Genomic DNA, 21,300 nt, shown 5'->3' on the forward strand with positions numbered 1-21,300 from the left:
TAAAAAAAGAAAAAAGCTACTATATATACAAATATACTACGTATAACTTGATTCCCTCATAAAACCATTTTATTATTCAATCATCTATATAATTAGAGTGGAAATGCATGTCTGGGCATGCAATGTAGAAGTAAAAACCCATATAAAGCGATGTTCAATTAAACATAAATTGACATCAAATAACGTAGCCAGCAGATTTTCTGCCGAATAGATTTGAATGTTATATATCAATATCCTTAAATGATCTCATCAACTCCCAATGAAATTTACTCCAGCTATCATCAGAGCGGTCCAGGTCTGCAAACTTCAGTTTGTATAGTTGCTTAACAGTAGTAGTCTCTATAGCCAAAAGTTTCTCCATATCTATAATCAAGAAATCAAACAATGTTATCCATTGGAGAACTTTCAATTCATCACTCTTCTTCAAAAGCGCGATATCTTCTTGGGCGATAACCTTGGATTGTTCTGGTTCAGCCATTTTTATGGCATTAGTTAAAACGACGTCAACATTTGATCGTGCTGATTCTTTGATATCCATTATAGAGCATTCGTCATCAGAAGACGTCAACGAGCTTATATGGGACTTGTTATCCGTGGAGTTGCCTACGGATAACAGAGTTGACTTGAAGTTTTGCGCTATTTGATTCAAACTCAAGAGACTTGAGTTGCTTACTTGTGACGAAATTGCCTTTCTAAGCGGAACAGCGCTTGGTTGGTTATTTAAGTTGTCGTTTAGATGGCTCAAGTACGAGCCAATAGAACCACCAGGATGTTTCATGGAAAACTGCTTTTTACGCTTCAATAAGTCATCTTCGATCATCTCCAGGAGCGCCAAAATGGTAGCATCCGCCAAGATGAGTGACAATGTAGTGGAAACAGTGGGAGCTGGAAGACCATGAATAGTCTCTTCGTTTAAGTAAGACGGAAGAGCAGCGTATAATAACGAGTTGACTTGTGGATGGTTAGACAACTTGGAATCTCTATTACATGTCAATAAGATGATAGGCAAGCTAGGCGACAAATGAGGTAACAACTGAAGTAATTCAGACGTGTTTCCACTGGCAGTTAACAAGATTAAACAATCTTTGGACTCGTTGATAAGTCCTAAATCACCGTGTAAGGCTTCAGACGGGTGAAGTTCAGCAGCATGAATAGAAAGAGAGTTCAAAGTGGCAACCAACTTGTTAGCAATTTTGAACGACTTTCCTATACCACAAATGACTATTCGACCGTGGTTGATGTAGTTTGTTGTGAAGAGGATATTGAGCGACTCCTGGAGGTTTGCTTGGGAAAAGGCGTCATTTTGGTATTGGAGGTAGAGGTTCTGGACGGCGTCGCTTTGGTACTTAAGCGTGTTATTGACCGATTCAAACGCTTTTTTGGCGAGAGGACTCATCGTGGGTGTTGTTGACGGGTTGGACGACTCCATGGCCGAGTTAGAACACGATTCTGGTGTTTTCTGGTGGATGAGGCCAAAAAGAACGGGTTTCTGAAATTACTCAAATTTCGATTTTGGTGACAAATTTTTGATGCTCTTCAGCAACCTGAAAAGACGCTTCAAAAAATAGTTAAGCCTAAAGCCGTTAGATATGAGATAATCGTGGCTCCGATAATAAGAAGGAACCGGATGCGATTGCGACACTACCGAGATCCGAGAATAAGAAGAAATGGACGTGCGAGTAGGAAGGAGAAAGGACTGGCACGGGAATAAAAAAAGTGGAGGTAGGAGGAAGGAGGAGGAAGGAAGTCGGAGGTCAGAAAAGACGAAACAGGTAAGTAAGAAACAAAAGAAGAAAGAAGGGAAGAAGAGAAACGGAAAATTTTCGGAGAGGCGGTGCTGACAAACCAGGAACTGAGAGGTTATATATATGTAATATATGTAAAAGCTAATAGTAGTAGTTGTGAAAGAATGTATATGTAGATGTATCTGTGTGGCTACTATACAATCTACATATGTACAATATGTACAATACGTAATTTGCAATATACAATATACAATATACAATATTATTGTAATTATGTTGAAAAGTATCTGTATGTAACGTAGAGTATCACAACGGAGAGCATCACAACGGAGAGCATATTCCTCATCAACAATATCACTTCACTTGATTGGCATGTAATCTTGATTACAAAGATTCTATTCTCGGGACTCCATTACTAATGGTTGCACTACACCGAGAATCGGTTACAAATCACAGTCCAAAAGAAATCCAATAATAATAGATTCTCCGAAACCCATCCTAGTTAATATACAAGAAAAAGCGGCTGTAATGCTCAACACGGGCACCCAAAGACCAGTATCTCCGCAAGAGATTGGTAGTAAACCAGTATCCCTAGTCGGTAGGGAATGTGCATATCCGTAGCCTCGTTATTGGCGTCATATAGTCGTAATCGTGGTGCTAACCGAAGTCAAGGGGGTGGTTGAGCCATACCATCGGCTCTTTATCTTCTCCACTAATTGTCACCATGCCAGTTCTTTTGTCATTGTAAAGGCTGTAATTTCAGGCGTGTACCAAAACAAAAGTGGGCTGTAGGGCTCCAGTAAGTCACCAAATATTAGTTGATATTCTTACTGGAAAAGACAGCAGGGCGTCGGCCAAGGCTCCGCCAGTGCCCGTGTTCCAGCAGGAGTAGTCTTTGCTATTGATACAGTGATATTTTCCGGCGGATCTGCTGGCCAGGAACTAAATTTCATGTTCGCTCGTTACAAGAATAAGATTTAGACCCATTCCTGATCCATACACAAACCTGAACTTTTAGCGAATTCCGGGCAAATTATTTCCATGCCCATTTCTATCTATTGCAAGACTTACACATTCGAGATAACGCATATCTCTTAGACCAGCCCTTTCTGTCGTCTATCACTACTGGACCTATGAGATAATACATAGACAACGAATGCAAATTTATGCTGATAGTGAGAAACATGCACGTGACATGCCACATCTCGGAATTACTCTCCACTTGCAGCCAATGGGCCCGTTTATTACCGAGTTGTGGATGGCTGTCAAAAATAAAAAGAAAAGTGAGAGTTTTCCGTTTTCGGAATTCATTGGATTTTGACTTTTGGCTGCTAAAAACGAGCGAGATAATAATATTATTGAGCTGATTATTATAAGCTTGACAGAAGTTGCAAAAGAGCATGCGGATCAGGGAATGTACGAATTGGTACAACCTACTTATAGTTAGGGGATACTATAAATGAAATCAGTGTTCCAATGTATGTTGTATAGCAATTATTTGTTACGAAGCGTGGTCTATTTTTAAAAAATGGCAATGAAGCTATGCATTTATATATTCACTATCTTAATCGCTTTCTTCACGAAGTATACGAATTAAATTCGACTAGTTGATACATCTCATTATTGGGATGGTCTTCATCGCCAGGTTTTGAGGTTACAACATCCAAGTACTCATATTTATAGTCATTACTACCTTCATTAGCTGCCTTCAAAGTGCCAGCACTTCCAGGGGCAGACCCACCACCACTAGACTCGAATTGTAGCTGTTCAAAGAAAGACTGCGTAGTATTAGTACTTGTATGTTTTTCACTAGTTTGTTGCTGCTGATGCTGTGCCTCTTCTTGTCTCAAAATTTCATGATTTTCTAATGTCTTCTGTTTTAAAATCTTAATCTGTTTGACTCTTTGAGACCAATTGGACGTATAAAGACCAGATACGTTAGCATGCCAAACTCCTGCAAATTGGTCTGCCACTATTGCTAAGTTTCTAATAAAATCGGGCAAATTCTCTCTAGAAACAATTTTGAAGTGACAGGTAGCAAATATACCAGGTACACCAGATCTCCTATAAGTCTTGACCTTGAAAAGATGTCTATTGGATGAAGGACTGGTTTCAAGATAGTCTTCTTGGGAGTCAAGTACATTTTTGGTTTTTGTTTCTGGATCAGTGGTTCTTGAAGTGGACAACGTATGAGGAGATATGACAATGTTCAAAAAGTTGAATTGCGACTTTATCAAGTTGAAATTGAACTCTAATCCTGACTCGTCAAAATAGATATTGACATAATTATTTCCTATATGTCTCTTTTTCAAATCTACTTGCCTCTGGTCTGTTTCTCCATGAATTTGGTTGTGCATCATTGTCGTCGTATGAAATATAATTTGTGTTGTTTTATCACGCCAATACCTTGCGTATTCGCCATCTAAACCGTTTTCAGAATCCAATCCTCCAAGATATATTTTTGGAGGATTTTGCTTCAACTTGTAAAGCGTCCCAAGCCTTTCGAGGAAACATTGATATATGCTGGAGCCGACTTGATTCTTCAAAACGTCAGCTTCTTTTGATTGTCCTTTCCCAATGTAGACGACTCCAATTTTGTGAAATTCAACTGTTGGTATCCTATCTAAGACGGACAAAGCTCTCAAAACAATCGAGTCCTCAACAATTGGAATGGGCTTTGAATTGGGGCTCGAGTCAATGTTGTCAAATAGTTGCAACAAATAATAATTGGAATTAACAATGTTAGTCGAATCATCCACATTTTGTTCATGTTCAAGTTGGATGGTCAACTTAGCAACACCAGTTGGTCTTCTAATAACCAACGTAGAGTCTCCATTTGTAACATTAGTATCAATACTAATAACACTATTTCCAATTATCCAGCGACTGGTATTCAAGTTTTTATCACTTGTGGTAAAAGTTGCTGTTGAGTTTATTATTTTTAATGGCAAATCACTATATGTGAATCTTATGATAAAATCGAGAAACCCAATTGTCTGATCATCCATTTCCGTTGCTCCTTCATTACAAAGGATAAGGTTCTTTACCAAAAAAGAGGAGAGCCTCTTACGATCACTAACATTAATCTTCAAGAACCAATTCGAGATTACATTGTATGAAATAGTGAGCAAATACTGTGACATAATAGGTGTGATCTCGGTAGACTGAGTAGAAGGCGTTTCCTCAACTTGTGCATCGACTCCATGTGTTTGTAAGATGTTGTTTTGATCAACTGCAACAGTTCTGTTTTTAATGTCATTAGCATACTGAATGTATTTGAATGCGATACCGAAGACTCTTTTGAATTCATCTATCGTGAAATTAGACGTCAAAACTGGTAGGTGAATTAAGGACATGAGGAACTCTAATGCATGAGTACTAGCAAAAGTACTGGATACCCTCGTCTGTAATTTCGTTAATATAACAGTCAAATACTTTTTGATGGAAAGGGGAATTTCATAGCAGCATACAGTCAATATGTTAATACAAGGAATTGCTGTTTTTTCCCATGAACTTAGCCCAAAGATCAAAGAATTGACAATATTATCTTCATCATACTTCGAAAACTTATCATGATAGGCAAGCAAAGCGGAGAAAGTTCTTACGTATGCTACCTGTAGATCAGCTTTGGTAAAATCATTGGGTAGCTTAATGGAGCTAGGCAAATTTAAAGTCAATTGTTCACAAACAATGTTCTTCAATTTAATGATTTGCTGATCATTCTTGAAAAACAAATGAATATTAGATAGCTGTGCAGTGAAATGGGCCCAGATATACGAATATACCTCCCAGTCCACAAATATTTCCATGATCTTTATGACGAGATCGAACCACCTTGTTAAATTGATTGTAAACTTTGTTTTGCTATCTTTAACTTCCTTCTCACTGAATGTAATACTCGAGCTATTGCTTTGCAACTGATCATGACCTAGCATCAAAGTTTTCGATGGTTTATCAAAATATGCCTCCGGCAAGTAAGGAACTTCTTCTGGGTATACCCATTTGTAGTTTTGCATGCTGTCTTTTTTTAAATTTGAATCAACTACACTCCTCTTAAATGCTACTGCTAAACCATTCATGTCAGAGGGTTGAGTAACATATATGAAGTTTTCACTGGTAACCCTAATTCTGATCAATGACTTACTCAAAATCAAGAGTAATTCAGCATTCTTCGTATCCAAAGCGTAATTGAATATTTTAAGCATTATCTCATAACATTCTTGAGCTTTTTGTCCTTCCTTTATCAAAGTAATTACAAATATTTTTGCTATTGCTTTTGTAAACTTCAGAAGGAACATTGCAGAAAGCGCAGGTGATGTTGAGTTCTGAGTATGTGTTGTAAAAGATCCAACTGAACTTATTGACATCAAACTTCGCTGCTTATCTTGTTGAGTCGGAGCCTTCTTCAAATCAAATGACAGATAAAACAAAGAGCAGAGCTGTTTGAACTGACTGGTCGTCAGCTGAACCGCTGAAAACATAAATAAATTGTCTACCAAGTAATCCACAAGCATTTCATCGTTCTCACCCATTGATCTCTTCAAAATTTCAAGAATCAAATCATAGTTAATGCTACTTCGGGCAAATATAGATAAGGACGACTCTAAACCTTCTTTTATCACACGAATGCAGTCAACTTTGGTCTCAAAATTGTTGGAGCTATAGTAAAAGTAATTTAATAACTTTAAACAGTTATCTCTCCAGAATGGATTCATCAAAGTGCATAGTTTTTCCTCATTATAGAATTCAAGAACAAACTTGATTGTAGGATTACTTAAATATTGAGAGTTCTGGATCATGAAATTAACAAGCTTATCCTTTGGAGTCTGTAATTCGTGACTTTCGTACAATACTTGTAAAGAAAGACAGATAGACAGTATGTAGCTCTTATCCTGATCTGTATTTATTCTCAAACCTTTAAGGACGTCATACATTGATACTGTGTTTGAGTACCATAACTGGAATGGTAAGATTTTGTCGAAGGAGTCGTTGAATTGCAATTCAAAATTGATGCTATATGACTCTTTCGAAAAGAGACGATCAAAAGACCGTAGGAATGCCGAGTTTATGAGGGGTATGTTGTAACTAATTGCAGCCTTAGCTGCTTTGAGGACGTTCAAGTAAATGAAGTCCATGGATATTCTATTCTGTGTAACGTTGGTTAATTGTATTCGTTGCACTAGTTCGATAGCTCCGATGCAAGAGTTTATTGGAGTTGTATGTAAGTTCATCTCCTGAATGGATGTCGATGATCCTCTGTATCTCTGTAATTCTGAGTTATGTATGGACTCACAGAGACCAGTCACCAATAATTGGAATGTGTCCTCATTGGATAAACCATCAACAATTGTCCATATTATTCTATCCAAGTCCACATCTAGTCTCATTCCGTATAAAGAAGACAAGAAGTTAGTAGTGTTGTCAAAGCACTCCATAGGAATACCTCCAAACAATATTACTGAATGGATGAGTTCCAAAATGTTCGTGAGTATTACTTTGTTTGTAGTATGAAATCCTATTTCTACTACACGATTCATAATGGTAACGATAAGAGGCTCATCAAGTAATGTGAAGTTGAATTTCAAACAGTTTTTCACAAAGTCTATGGTAGTTATTAAGAACCCGAACTCTTTGTCGTTGGCTATTGCTTTCTCATCTTGTAATGGGTCTTGATATACGTAATTTTTGGATATGGGACTCAATAAGAATAAACTCAAGTCAAGAAATGTATTGAAATTCTTCTCTTCGTCATAAATGCAAAAATCGTGAACATCTCTTCCGTCGTTGGTAAGGGATTTCAATGCAACAAGGAATAAGTCGTATTCTGGATCTATCTTACCGTTTGGTTTTAGCTGACAGAACAGGATTATGTCTTTGAAATAGCGCAATCTCGCTCCCACCGCATCGTCATCGTGTATTATGCATTTGTTCAAGAGCTGAAGTGCAACTCTTCGTACAGAGCTCAGCATTCGTGGACTACACATGTCTCGTGCTAAGTACCATAGTTCAGGAATGGATGATATGGAGTACTTATCTAGGGACTCGCTGAGTTTTACGGCTGTAGAAGTTCTCACCGACAACGACCCTGATTTGAGTTGCTGGAATAGCTGCGGGAGATCTTGCCCTCCGCCCACTACTGTGGGGTTTATCAGCACTGGCACATTCTTTGTTGACGCCTTAAGCGATTTGGTGAGTGACTTGAAGACGCTTCCAATGCCTGACCCACCGATACTGGGGTGATGAGTTGACATTTCTGGATGGGGAAAAGCGTCGAAACTATGCCTATACACTCAGAAATATCCAACCCGATGTTTGTGACTAACACTAATAGTAAATCTCACTATATTTCTACTAAGTTTATGTATTTCGTATTCCTCTTACTTTCTCTTCTCTCAGTGATGTAATGCTCACAAGTTGTATCTGCACTTAACATAGTGAAAAAAATGTTTTCTTGTGCAGCCATTTCCAGTGAGTCGCGGCTGGCTTAACTATGGGCAGTGAGTCAGGTGTCAGGTGTTGGTTCAGAGAAGAGAGGGTAGGAGAGGATAAAGAAGGTAGAGGGGATAGTTGTGGATGGGTGGAATTGTTATGAGAGGACTTATGTGGACTTATGTGGACTTATATGAGACATGGGAGCGAAATGTAGAGGAATGTGAACCATTGTGTGACAACTTTGTAGTCATGACTTGTAGTCATACTACTATGTCAATATAGGAAAAGATCTTGCAATGAGGTTCTTTTTTGTGGGGGTGATGATCCTGCCCTTGTCTTCTACATAAAACATGCACCGGGTTGCCTGTTCTGCGTGAGGTGGACGATCTATCTTGTACTAGTGAAACGGAGGATGTTCTACGGAGATCATTATCAGATATCAGAACAGGTATAGAGTACCTTTTGACAACCCGAAACGGTTCTTTGTTTTTGGTTACTAATGGGCATCGGATGATTAGCTAGTTGCTCTTCGCATTATAGATGCGAGTGGATGCAAAAAGGGTTAATCTGAGCCCTGATACTGTCAACGTATATGGCCTGCCTGGGGTTTTTAGATGAGAGGCAGGCACGAGTATTTGATGATGATGATGATGATGATGATGATGATGATGATGATAATTGTTGTAATAATGTGTTGTGTTCTCATACTGGCTTAAGAGAAATAAGATAGAGAGGATAGATATTATGAATACCTAATCTAATACATGCTATTGCCTATCTCGCTATACTGTACTTGTGCTGCTTTTTTACTTTAACTGTGCTACTATGAAATTACATTTCTTAAGGCGTCATCTTCAAAATGTTTAATGTCAGTTCAATTAATTCAAATATCTGTACTACTCAACTCTTCGTACAGACCCTTTTTATATACCCTATTATACACTGTTTCATACTACGTCTAACACCAGAATTGATATATTCTGTAGTACAAAGGCTTCGAACGCAAAATGGCTCTTTCCTCTTCCAATTCTTGCTTCAATGCCTCGATATCAGCCTCTCTTCTTCCAGAGTCGATATCGATTTCCCTGGCTCTGATGAATAAGATCCAGTTCTTTCTCCAGATCTTATGGCCAAAGTAGAAAATAATCAAAATAACAAACCCAAGGTAACTCTGGAAGAAACTCTGAGCATTTGGAGCCTCGCCCAATGGGAATAAGGACAACCAGAATTGTGCAATAATGACCAAAGTGTTTAATAAAACACCGAACCATGATCCAATAACACCCGTTTGAGATGTGAACGCCAATTCATCCGTGGTTCTACCTTGAAGCTTCAATGCTTTTCTGAATCTAATATGGGCAAGACAGATAGATAACCAAGTGAAGATCGAACTCAAAGCAGAAATTGACAATAACCAATTAAAAACTTCAGCTTGTTTTCCACTGGCAGCAATAAAACTCAATAATCCAAATATGTTTGTAATCATAATAGCCACCAAAGGTCTACCAGCTCTGTCCACGTAACCGCAAATCTTAGGAGCTAATCCTTGTTCTGACAAAGCAGTCAATGTTCTAGATGTTGCGTAGACTGAAGATGAACCGACAGAAATGACCGAGACAAGAATGACAGCATTCATCACTGATGGTAATCCACTAATTCCACCATTGTGAATGGCAATAACGAACGGAGAAGCAGTAACATCAACTGAACTAGCTCCTAATAATCTAGGAGAGTCGTAAGGAACCAAGAAGGTGATCAAGGTTAAGGAAACCATGTAGAACATCAAGATTCTCCAAAAGACTTGCTTAGTAGCTTTTGGTAGGGACTTTCTTGGTTGATCTGCTTCTGCCGCTGTGAGCCCGACCAATTCAGTTCCACCAAAACTGAAGGCGGCCGTAACGAAGACACTGACTACACCTTTGAATCCATTGGCAAATGGACCCGGGTTGTGCCAGTAAGTGGCACCGTAGTGGTGTCCAGTTGGACCTCCACCAGCAGCCAACACAATAGACACTATGATGAAACCAATAACTGCCAAAACTTTCAAAGTCGAGAAAACAAATTCCGCTTCTCCATATGCTCTGACACCAAAGAAGTTAATAGATGCAACCACAATGTAAAAGATGAGAACCCAAACATCAGCGTTAATGGAGGTGTTCCAGTATTTCATTGTGATTGAGCCCGCAACCAATTCCAAAGGCAACAAGACCAAGAATTGGAAGAAGTAATTCCAAGCGACCGAGAAACCAACACTAGGGTCAATAAATCTACTAGCATATACGTTAAAAGATCCACTAATAGGGAATGTGACAGCTAATTCGGCCATGGCTTGGATAGTGCAAAGAATAGATGCGCCCATCAATGCCCATGCAATAAGAATACCTCCCGGGCCACCAGTGCTTAAAGCAGATCCAGTACCAATGAGTAAACCCAGTCCAATAGAAGAAGCAATTGCAATCATTTGTAAATGTCTGTTCTTCAATTTTCTTTTGAGGTGGGATTTCGATGTATTAACATTGATTCTCTGGATGTCGGTCATATGAGCCTCATCATCGTCTTCAAACAACTTCTTCTTGGAAAACACCTCAGTATCAATAGCAGGCTTGAATGAATCCTTAAAGGACTGCCATTTTCCGTGACTGTGAGTGTCCTTGTCGTCATATGGAGACGATGATTCAAGAATTAGTCTGCTGTCACTAGACCCTTGACTGTGGGTTCTAGTGACTGGGACACTGTCTGAATATACAGAGTTAGACTGTTTAGGAAGCATTTTGGAGCCAACTAGCGATAAAGGAGAAGCTACAATAGATAATTTAAAAACTTAAATTTTACCATCCCACTTTTCTACAAGTACTACATTGCTTTTGTATCCCAATTCTACCTTCTAAGCTCCCATTGCAAAGACTCATAATCTGCACGGTTTTTCCTCACCTCATACCGTGAAAAGAACGGCATTATGCACCTCATCGGCCGTTTGGCTGCAATTTTTGCAGCGAGCCGAGTCAGCGAGTCAGGTGACTTGTATTGCCTGAAGAGGTAGAGAGTCAACAACCTAGTATAGGTCATCGTAATAGCTTTCGTACAGATGCTATAGTTTCTTTTTGCTGGAAATACGGTTTGGAGCGAGAATACTCGTATATCTAGAGAGATTTGGAATTGGCGATGGGATTTGTGGAGTCATCATGCCCTTCTCCGAAGGGATAATAGACTCACTGGTCATTTAAAGTGAAGTATTTCTGTACATTAGCTCTCTACCGGTTTATTATGCTCACTTCGTTCCTGGCGGTAGTACATAAAAAATTTTCTCGTCTCTGCTAAGAGATTTTCTATGCTGGGCTAAACAAGAAATACCTTTCAGCACGAAGGATGAAGGGAAACGGATTATATATATTCCTTTCTTGGATTTATATATATACGAAAATTAATGAAATGTTAGGTAAGCTTTGGAATCTCTTTTATTTAGAATTAGCCATTTTTGAGTAGAGTAAAGCGCTTAAAACCACGTTCCTTGAATGACAGTACGGTCTATGCATTCCAACATTACTCTCCCGTTGACTTACCAACCAGGCAATGGTTTGCATTTCAGGGACATTTCTCAAATCTGAGTTCTTCCCCCTCTTTTTGTTTATCTTGATCTCCCCTGTTGCAACCTAAGTGGGCCACGTTTGATTTCTACTACTTTAGGGAAAAGTTGACTTTCTACTACGTCTCAGTACACGTTTTAAGAATATTAAACTGATGTTAGCATTAAACTTAAATGAATACTCTAGTCATTAAAAAGGTATTAGTATGAAGTGAAAATAGAAAAATTAAAGGTAATGGTAAAATAGTAATGAAAAAAGAATGCTAACCATAAATCAAATCCACAATGTAACAAAGACCTCCGCCAAATGTTACTCTTTGTAATGTTCTTCTTAACCATTTTGGCTTGATGCCAACGAACATATTTCCGCAATTGTATCCCTCGGATTCTATTCCGATACCCCATTTGATGTTTTCTCTTACGTTGCAACCAGCCCAGAAGTTCCACCACTTATGTCTTTCACATGGTTTTAATCTGAGCAAGTTCTTCATTAATGGGCCACGAGGACCACTTATATACTTGTATCCCCCGATAAAGAAGTATCTTTGTCTTGGGTCGTTGTCAGGAAGTTGTTTGTCACCCCAATGGCCGGTAAAAGACAACCAATTACCATATTCTTTTTCTCTACCAACGTGCTTAGCATTAGTATTGTTCTGAGCATGGTAAATATTCTTTCCATCAAATGTGTAGCCAAGGTAGTTCTTTGTTGGATTCCACAATGGACCTCTGTCTGTGAAATCGGATAAGATACCGTAAGGTAAGTCATGCGGGTGTTGTCCAACACTAACGTAGTTTGCATGTGTACCCCTGGCACTGAAAATGATCGGATGTGTAGGTTGGAGCGAGTATTTCTCCAAGTTATGGTAGTAGTATGCTCCGCCTCCTCCATGGGCGGAAATCCACACAATTACTGGTTGCCCGTTATAGAATCTAACTAAGGAGTGTTCCCAGTCACCGACGTGGTTACCATATGGACCAGAACCCATTACGAAAGGTCCTAGGTTAAACGAATAGAAGTAAAACCAGTAGGCATCAACCCAACCATTTCCCTTGTCAACAACGATCAATGTTGCAGGAGCATCCTTGATTTCACCGTTGATTAAGTTAGGTTTGTTCTTCAATCCAGTAATCCACTCTGGATCGGCATCAAAGTCTGTATCAGAAGTAAGGAAAAGTTCTCTTTCATCAGGTAACTTTCCTAACTTCTTGATGTCCATGTCTTCAGTGCCAGGAACGGTGGTACCGTTCTCATACTCCACATGAAAGTTAGTGACGAACTTCTTTATGTCGTAAGGTAAATATCTTTCTTCGCTGTACAAATGTACCAAAGGAGCATAATCTATTACATAATGAGGGATTTCACCATCCATGAGGGTCTTCTGGTTCTTCTTTGGTAGACTTATAATGGGAGGCAAGTTCTTAAAATGGGTAGGAGAACGCAAGATATTCTCTATTTTCATTTCTCTTTCTGGATCCTGGATTGTTGCGATAAGGATATTATCTAGGTTGGCTTCGAAGGCCGGTGGTATGGCGGTCGCAGAAGCTGATGAAGCAGTAATGGCTAGTATTGATAGCCAGTACAATATATGCTGCATGATGAGTAATGAAGTAAGGGGATACCTAGCAATGACACTATTTTCAAGTTGATTCTGCTTTGTTTATGTGACGTCTGTCGTATGCTGAAATACAACTAATGGTGATTCTTGGCGTTTGGTCTTCACTTTCTATTGGAGTTTGCTGTGATGAGATGTAGACGTTGTTCTCTATCAATACAGCGGCTAACTTTCTAAATTATGATCTCCGCAGCAAGTCACAGTGATGAAACGCTCAGCCGAACTGTTCTAAGGTGTATAACAAGTGTAATAAGTATATGCTGAAGTATGGTAATACAAAAGTTAATCCCAAGTACTAAATCGGAAGCAACTATAAAATCTTCATCCGGACACTCCTATGTTTATATACTCTAAAATAGTTTACAGCACAAAGTACCGCTTTTAGTAATGGCCGGAAACCATGGGGTTGATCATGGAATTGCTTTTGCAGTTCTGCACGTGAGATGCTGGAAACGTGATGCTGCGACATGTGTGAGTGCTACTTGTTAGTGCTATTTATGCTGTAAGTGCTGTGAAGCGAGTGTCGGAGAAGAAAAAAGACGCAGGGAACGAGAGAATAGAGAATAGGGGGGCTGGAAGAGTGCGGTGCGACAAATGCTGACAGTGACAGAGATGTGCTGTGTGAAATAATATTGATAGCACGAATCGGCAGAGAGCGTCAGCGAGCATCGGCTTTTGACTAGCGTCATTTACACACCGAGCGATTGTATGGAAATACAAAGAGAGAATGCCATTCTTCAAAGTACACAATTGGTCTCATATTACATGGCCTGGAACTACAGAAATCGTTAACATATATAATCAATAACCACAGGGAATCAATTGCCGAGATCACTTAGCACTTCGAACCATGTATGGTGGAGGTAGTTGTCCTATTATCCGCTCGGAATAAAATCTCGCTATCAATCGTCCGGCGTGGCTGGAAATGCCACTGTCGCAGTATTTTGGTCACACGCGAGAAGACGGCACGGCCCTAAGCCTGGAGTAGCTCCGTATCGTATTCTTAATTCGAATTATATTTTATGTCAATTCTATACGAGTTGATAGGAGTAGATATCGTCATACGATAGAGATGCCCATCGCAACATGCGAGTCGACTTGGTCTTGTGCTTATACCTTCAACTTTTAACTGTCGTGGTTTTGGCGCTCCACGATGACCAGAAAATCCTCACGATAACCTCTGACGTAGTATCGGGTATACACGAGGAATACACCTCATCACATAGTAACCTCGACAATGGTTTTATAAGCGCACCAAACGATGCTTCACATGAAGACCATATATATATGAAAAATAACTCTAGGGAAGCTCGGTTCGAATCATCGGCAAATGAGTCGATTCTTATATTGGAGGCACATAATAAGCTGCTGGTACTTGGAGAATTGAAGATCCAAGAAGTACGGGACGAACAGCCGTTCAATCTGTTTATTAATAAAATAGGGGGTAAAATTGCGTACTTATTTGGTTATTGTTGGCGTCCATGTAGTACACGACGAACATTAGTGATAAATGAAATCAGCAGCCCTTACTTTCTTATTCAAATAAAAGACAACAATGGACAAGGCTGTGACGAATCAAGACAACTTTCTCTCCTTACCCATGCTATAGAGGAGTGTCTTGAAAAATACAGCACACTTGGAGGTGAATGGTGTGTTAATAAAACAACCGAAAGCGATTTCGAGGCATATGTTCTGATTGGTTTTAATGAAGCATTCCGAGCAAATATGTGCAACGACAACGGAGCCTACAGCTTTGGTCGTGAAATATGACAATAAAATGCTTATTCAATCCAATTTAGCCCCCCAATTGTTTACCAATAACTACATTTAGTATCTCCTTCAGAAACGGAAATTTATAAACCCCCTTAACCTCATCAGCTGCTTCTTCTTTTGCCAGACCACACCACACATGTTGCAAAGAGACATTTTGCAGCTACCATGGAACAAGAGAAATTTACTACCGTAAGATTGTTCGGAGCCAAGAGGAATAAGACACCTTTACCGCAACACAATCTTTCACTTCGCCGTGGAAATCCTAAATAGGCAATTTGTAGTGTCATTTTGCAGATAATACAGAGTACTGAAACCGCTGGGCATGGATAGGAGGGTAGGTGTTAGTATACGACAACGTTGTTATTGGTTTCATAATAATTGTGATTCACGGAAGATCTAAGAGATGGGGATGAGGGTGGAAATTACTGTTAGTTGGCAGATAATATGTTTACAGTATGAAGAAGAATCTGTACCTAGATCCACCTGTAGATACTTTTATACTTTTAGATACAATAATTCAGGACACCCCAAAGTTCATCCTCTGGGGGACTAGAGAACCCCTACTCTATATTCAATAAATAATTGTGCTTGTATTTGCATTGTATCAATACTAGGCATATAGTATTATTCTATCTAGTAACTATACATAGTGTAGAAATGTGGAATGAACTGTGTGGTTCGATACTCTTCAATGCACTGGGTATTCAACTTGCTAAATGCCATAACTCTTCGAATCGAAACACGTTATTCACTCCTTCCTCTTTCATCAGCCAAATGAGCTTAGAAAACAAAGATTTGGTCTCCCAACTTGGAAACTGGCTTGGCCTTTTTGTAACCCAAATCAACAGCAGCCTTCTTCATGGCACTGATCATTGGTGGTGGGCCACACAATAACAAGTTAGTGTCATCAGAAGCCTTTGGCAAGTGGGTGTCGATAATCTCTGGGGTAACAAAACCAACGGATCCAGTCCAACCTTCTGGTGCCTCGTTCAAGACGTAGTGAACCTTGAATCTGTCTGGGTGCTCCTTAGCCCACTTGTCCAACTCGTCCTTCAACAAAATGTCGCTGTCAGTGACGTTAGCGTAAACTAAATGAACCTTGGTTTTATCATCTGGGTTTCTGAGAATAGCGGTGATGATTTGGTACATTGGAGCAATACCAGTACCACCAGCAATCATACCGAAGCTTTTGACCATGTTTGGAGTGTAGGTGAAAAAACCCTTTGGACCTCTGAATTCAACGTGCTCCCCAACTTTCTTGGTGTCGACATGCTTGGAGATGTTACCAGCCTCGTAGGTCTTGATCAATAAGTCGAAGTATCCCAATTCATCATCGGTGGAGATAGGAGTGTAGGATCTAACCACTTCTTTACCGTTAATGGTAGCACCGATGGAAATGTGCTGGCCAATTGGCAAGCCCAATCTGTCGGTAGACTTAGGAAGACCAAAACGGTACACACTGGCGTTGTGGGACACTCTCTTCTTCTCGATAAGAGGGAACTTTTGGAATACGTCTGGCTTCAAAACTGGGCCGTTGTTCTGACTTTGTCTAAAGAAGTACAAGATCACAAACGATGAGATGATAACGGCGACGGTAGCGAACACGAACAAAGGGTTGGTTTCAGTGTCGGACATGTTGGTTATAAGGCAGTTTCTTGTTTCTAGGGATCGCTTGTGGTGGCGGTAACTGGGTGTCTAAATGTCTATATGGACCGGACCTCGACGATAAAGAAACAATTGTTGGGATGGTTACTATTCGTTCCTGGCTGTCGTACCATAAAAATATCTCCAGCGTGAAAAATCGACTTCCGACTCGTTTATATATACGTTCAGATCGATGGGTTACCCAACCGAAACAAGAAACAGAAACAGAGAACAGTGCGAGTGTGTCCAAACCCACGTCCAAGTATAATATCCTAAAAAAAAGTATAGTACAGTACAGTACAGTACAGTACAGTGTAAAAAGTGAGAAGTGAGAAGGGAGAAGGGAGAGGTGAGACGTGAGGAGTGGGACGTGATATGTGAGGCTGGTGCGAGGTGAGAGGTTAGAAGTGAGGGAAATGGTAGAGGTGAGACCATGGGACTTGAGACAGGAGACGAACCCAGTTGTTAAGAGCGAGACACAGAAGTCAACGGGAGAGAATGAAGGGATGGAAGGAATGGGGAGAATTGAGAGAATGCAAAAGAATGGAGAGACTAATGGAGAGACTAATGGATAGACAACCAGACATGAGACAAACGGAGACCCCGAGAAAAAACGGGTAAAAGTAGCATCTGATGTACACCAAATTCGTTCCAGTCTCTTAAGAAATCTCTAAGTGGGGCTAGTTTTTCCCATAGGGGAGGGGGTTTAACGATACGGTTATAGTAACCCGGAGAATTGTCTAGGGCGTTGCCGTGTGTAACGTTACTCGTATTGTGGAGACTTTCTGTGTTCTCGCTTGTCGTTCTCGTTGTTCTTCTCGTTGTAGTAGTTGTAGGTGCTCCTTTTCTTAGGTCCCTAGTGAATGGTGCTTGTATATTGCACAGTGTTGCCTATTGTTATCTGGATCGAGTAAAAGTATCCTCTGAAAAAAGCGTCAATGCAGGTGCACTGATGGTATTGATTAGCATATGATAAGTGAGTGGGGATCGAACCAGAAAACGGATGCCCGGAACCATGTGAAGTAGTAGTAGTAGTAGTAGTAGTAGTAGTAGTAGTAGTAGTAGTAGTAGTAGAAGTAGAAATGGAGAGATGGCCGAGTTAGGAAAAGATAAAAATCCATTCCCCTGAGTGCCAAAAAAATTATGTATATCACTAATTAAATTGAATTCTGGGCCTGAGATTTGGCCTCTTTTAGTGCCAGTTACGGCGTGATTCTTGCTGTTAGAGTTTACTCCGTGCATTGGAGTGAATTATAAGATTGTAATTTTGCAGTCAATTCGAAGAGAGCGGATATGCAACGCTAAGTAAGAGTTGAAGTCTATCAATGTGTCTGTTAGTTTATAGTCTCTTCAATTCTGCTAGTAACTTTCACATCCGCAGCGAGCCTCCATTACGGTGTTGCAAAAGACTGGAGTTAAGCAGCAATGCATGGAATTACTACTTTGGGAAAGAATTCCCAGAACATCCATTAACTGCAAAAAACATGTCTTTCCTTTTTGCATCAACTTACTACAACAACATTTATGAAGTGAATTAAGTCATAACATTGAGCTAAGAAGGTAGCTCCTTCCGTTGATTCATATTTACTTCACATCCGACTTACACTTCCAATGAAAAAAAGCATGAGCGCCATATATCTATTCCTATGTACTTTTTACTTGATCTAATCACAATCTGCTAACTTTACATTAATCATTATCTACTGTCGGTACGCTTACACTAATCCTCTATGTCTTCGGTTTTACTGTCCTCTCCATCGGCTAAGTCGTCCTCGTCCACTGCACCTCCATCCTTCACATTCCATTGAGCACTAATATCCCATCTGGAGCCCTTGGCGTTGATACTGACGTATTTAACGAACTTTAATACCGAAGGATCTCTCAAAATTAAGGTGAGAGAGTTCCACTTACATTGGCTAGTGTAGAGGACACTATCATCATTAGGATCATTGGCACGATAGACAGCTGGATCGTCATCTTCTTCGAAATCCTCTCCGTCCTCTCCATTCTTTCCCTGTAATGCCATACATAATTCGTAGCCTCCGAATTCACCAGATTCCCAATTCTTAGGGTTAATGGCGGTTGGGGTCAAATTCAAAGTGGCTTCAAGCAAAACATTCAACTCTTCATCCCCACGAGCGAGTGATTTTTCGGTTGTTGTAGCTAGAATGAAATCATGTCCAGGACGGAATCTTCTAACCAAGACTTGATCACTTGTTACTATCAAACTTGTAAGCAACTTCAACCATTTTTTGAAGACCACAGATCTCAAGAAAGACGCTAATTCAATCAATTTGTTGTCAGCCCCATTCTCTGATTTCAAAAGACCAAAGCTAGGAGCTTCTTGGGGACCGATTTGGTTAACAAATTTGATTCCCTTCTCAGTACCCTCAAAAGGAGTTTTACCATCAATATACATGAATCTTTGCTTGTGTGGAGGTATGGCACACTTCCAGGGATGCTGGATCAATTTAGAAGTTTGAGGCGCAGCAGTATTCAATTCCGTTTCCCTAATCAAAGATCTCAAGGATTCAGCATAATCATCGTTCAATATCTCATTAATTTCAACAACATTTTCCTCCATGAAAATTTTGTTCAATTGTTGGATATTCGATGGCTGCAAAAAAATAGGATTAAGGAAGTGCTTTAAGTACTCGACTTCGTCAGAAGTCAATGTCGAAAATTCGGTTTCATATAACTTCAACTCTTCAACAGGAATGTCTGTTCTGAATGGCTTTGGGAAATCGTATTCTTGCAACTCTTTGCTCTGCAATTGCTGTAAGGTGGATCTGGATTCAGTTTCCTCCTGTTCGCCGGGAACAAAACCTGGCTCGCCAGGTTGAGGAATATGAAACCACCCCTGAATAGATAATCTCTGCTTGTCTACTCTTACCTCTTCTACGTCGTGGAAAGACAAACCCGGCTGGACGGTAAAAAATGCAATTTGGTTGAATTGGGGTACTAATTTAGAATGGAAGTCCGTTTCTGGGACATTGGGGACAATTGCTGGGAATAATCTCAATCCTCCTCCATACTGAGCTTTCCAAGTTCTATCTGGATCCGGCAAATATAAAATAAAACTCACTCGTCTGGATCCAATGACGTCGTCATGAGTAAGCAAATGGCATCCTTTAGTGTAAGTATTAATGGACATATCCGTCTTTACTCCACTTAATTTTCCACAACCGGTGATCTTTGATACTACATCTCTGAATTCTTCTGAGTATATGGCTGCACGGAGCTTGAACAATGATGGTAATCTTGAGAGATCGTCCCAGTCCAAACCCGATAAATTTGCTAAGTCACCAGATTGAAAAACTTTATAGATGTCAGTCTCTTTCTTGGTAAACGCGATCTCACTCAACACTTCGCTACGGACGTTTCTTAGCAACGTATCATCCATGAGTTCACGAATGGTACCCCATCTGTATGGTTGGCTAGCAGCGATCTCTTTGGTCATTTCATTCTGAAAATTTTCATCCCATATCTTCTGGTTGAAGAAGCCATTAATGTCTTCTTTTGTGAAGGTAGTATTGAGTTTCTTACTACCGTGCGGTTTCCCCGACTCGGATTCGTTTGTTCTTTTGGACATTGAGTGGATTTTGATCTCGTGTGGACGGAAATATGATTAAGCCTATACCTTTCTCTCAACCACTTAAATATACGAAGACAATACAAGACATATCTAGTAATGCTAAGCAAAAGAATAGTAGCACCATTATTCACTGTTCCGTATGCCGGCCCAGTTGTCAGGTGATACTCATCTCGTCGCAACCATATATTGTACCTGCAGTACCAATAATATGGTCTTTGGCAACCAGAAGTGACTTAAATTGTGACGAGACTCAATCAAACAGGCAGTACAGGGACAGAACGTCTATCTTCCACAAAAAGGACTATAGAGACGTCCATCCACCGCGCCGGTATTTTAGGTGGATATAGGCTCGCTTCGGCTCACTTTGTGGTAGTATTACTAGCGCGGAGTATCCTTTAAACGGAGTATATAATTACCAAGGGGGGTCCCAAATTATCTCTACTGAAAAATCGCTATAAGTGATTAAAACACATCTCGCGTCACCAAAACTTTATTGCAAAGTACTCGTTCCCGTCTGAACCAATAGACCCACTGTGTCCTACAAACCTTTTCTTTTCCACCATTCCTCCATTCTCCGTTACTCTCCTGTAGATAACAACAACACATCGCTTTGACTCATATCACGTGCCGGTACCGGACAGCGAATGTTCCCTGAAATTGACTCATACGGAGTGAAAAATCGGTTTGGACAGATCGACCTTAAGGTGTTATATATTTACATAGAATAGTACATTTGCAACTAATTAGACTTGTGAGCCTTTTATTGAGTCCCTGAAAAGTAACCCTAAAACCTAAGAAACTTGTACATAGTTCTTCGGGCACCATCTATCGACAGTACCCATTTTTCACAGGCCCCGGACCTCATAATCTATAGTTTTGAATTTTTCAGTTGAAAGCAGCACCTTAATAGTTGTT

At 40.0% G+C, this 21,300-nt stretch overlaps 7 protein-coding genes across 7 annotated transcripts; 1 reads left to right on the plus strand and 6 right to left on the minus strand. All coding sequences in view use genetic code 12, as the record gives it.

The window, feature by feature from the left end:
* Nucleotides 1-220: 220 nt before the first annotated feature.
* RJT20DRAFT_143815 (uncharacterized protein) lies at nt 221-1,396 on the minus strand (the record flags this gene model as incomplete). The annotated part of the gene is made up of 1 exon (XM_064918684.1): nt 221-1,396. One exon carries the CDS (start codon nt 1,394-1,396, stop codon nt 221-223), a length of 1,176 nt encoding a protein of 391 aa, XP_064777386.1.
* A 1,821-nt stretch (nt 1,397-3,217) lies between these two features.
* Nucleotides 3,218-8,319, minus strand: TSC2 (Tsc2p). Its single transcript, XM_064919081.1, has one exon. It carries the CDS (start codon nt 7,994-7,996, stop codon nt 3,323-3,325), a length of 4,674 nt encoding a protein of 1,557 aa, XP_064777387.1. The 5' UTR covers nt 7,997-8,319; the 3' UTR covers nt 3,218-3,322.
* Nucleotides 8,320-9,135: 816 nt separating this feature from the next.
* Nucleotides 9,136-10,947, minus strand: GAP5 (Gap5p; the record flags this gene model as incomplete). The annotated part of the gene is made up of 1 exon (XM_064921336.1): nt 9,136-10,947. One exon carries the CDS (start codon nt 10,945-10,947, stop codon nt 9,136-9,138), a length of 1,812 nt encoding a protein of 603 aa, XP_064777388.1.
* Nucleotides 10,948-12,023: 1,076 nt separating this feature from the next.
* On the minus strand, nt 12,024-13,220 carry RJT20DRAFT_143818 (uncharacterized protein; the record flags this gene model as incomplete). Its single annotated transcript, XM_064918685.1, has 1 exon — nt 12,024-13,220. The coding sequence occupies one exon, from the start codon at nt 13,218-13,220 to the stop codon at nt 12,024-12,026; it is 1,197 nt and encodes a 398-aa protein (XP_064777389.1).
* A 1,040-nt stretch (nt 13,221-14,260) lies between these two features.
* On the plus strand, nt 14,261-15,195 carry RJT20DRAFT_15265 (uncharacterized protein). The gene has a single exon (XM_064919073.1). It carries the CDS (start codon nt 14,460-14,462, stop codon nt 15,141-15,143), a length of 684 nt encoding a protein of 227 aa, XP_064777390.1. The 5' UTR covers nt 14,261-14,459; the 3' UTR covers nt 15,144-15,195.
* Nucleotides 15,196-15,662: 467 nt separating this feature from the next.
* CBR1 (Cbr1p) lies at nt 15,663-16,884 on the minus strand. The gene is made up of 2 exons (XM_064919077.1): nt 15,840-16,884; nt 15,663-15,805 (listed from the first exon to the last, which is right to left on the minus strand). The coding sequence occupies exon 1, from the start codon at nt 16,779-16,781 to the stop codon at nt 15,927-15,929; it is 855 nt and encodes a 284-aa protein (XP_064777391.1). The 5' UTR covers nt 16,782-16,884; the 3' UTR covers nt 15,663-15,805; nt 15,840-15,926.
* A 1,600-nt stretch (nt 16,885-18,484) lies between these two features.
* Nucleotides 18,485-20,478, minus strand: OFD1 (oxidative DNA demethylase). Its single transcript, XM_064919082.1, has one exon. The coding sequence runs from the start codon at nt 20,380-20,382 to the stop codon at nt 18,511-18,513; it is 1,872 nt and encodes a 623-aa protein (XP_064777392.1). The 5' UTR covers nt 20,383-20,478; the 3' UTR covers nt 18,485-18,510.
* Between the last annotated feature and the right edge of the window lie 822 nt (nt 20,479-21,300).

The sequence above is a fragment of the Scheffersomyces xylosifermentans genome (assembly GCF_036884685.1).
Source record: "Scheffersomyces xylosifermentans strain CBS 12540 chromosome Unknown RJT20scaffold_1, whole genome shotgun sequence".
NCBI classification, from domain to species: domain Eukaryota; kingdom Fungi; phylum Ascomycota; class Pichiomycetes; order Serinales; family Debaryomycetaceae; genus Scheffersomyces; species Scheffersomyces xylosifermentans.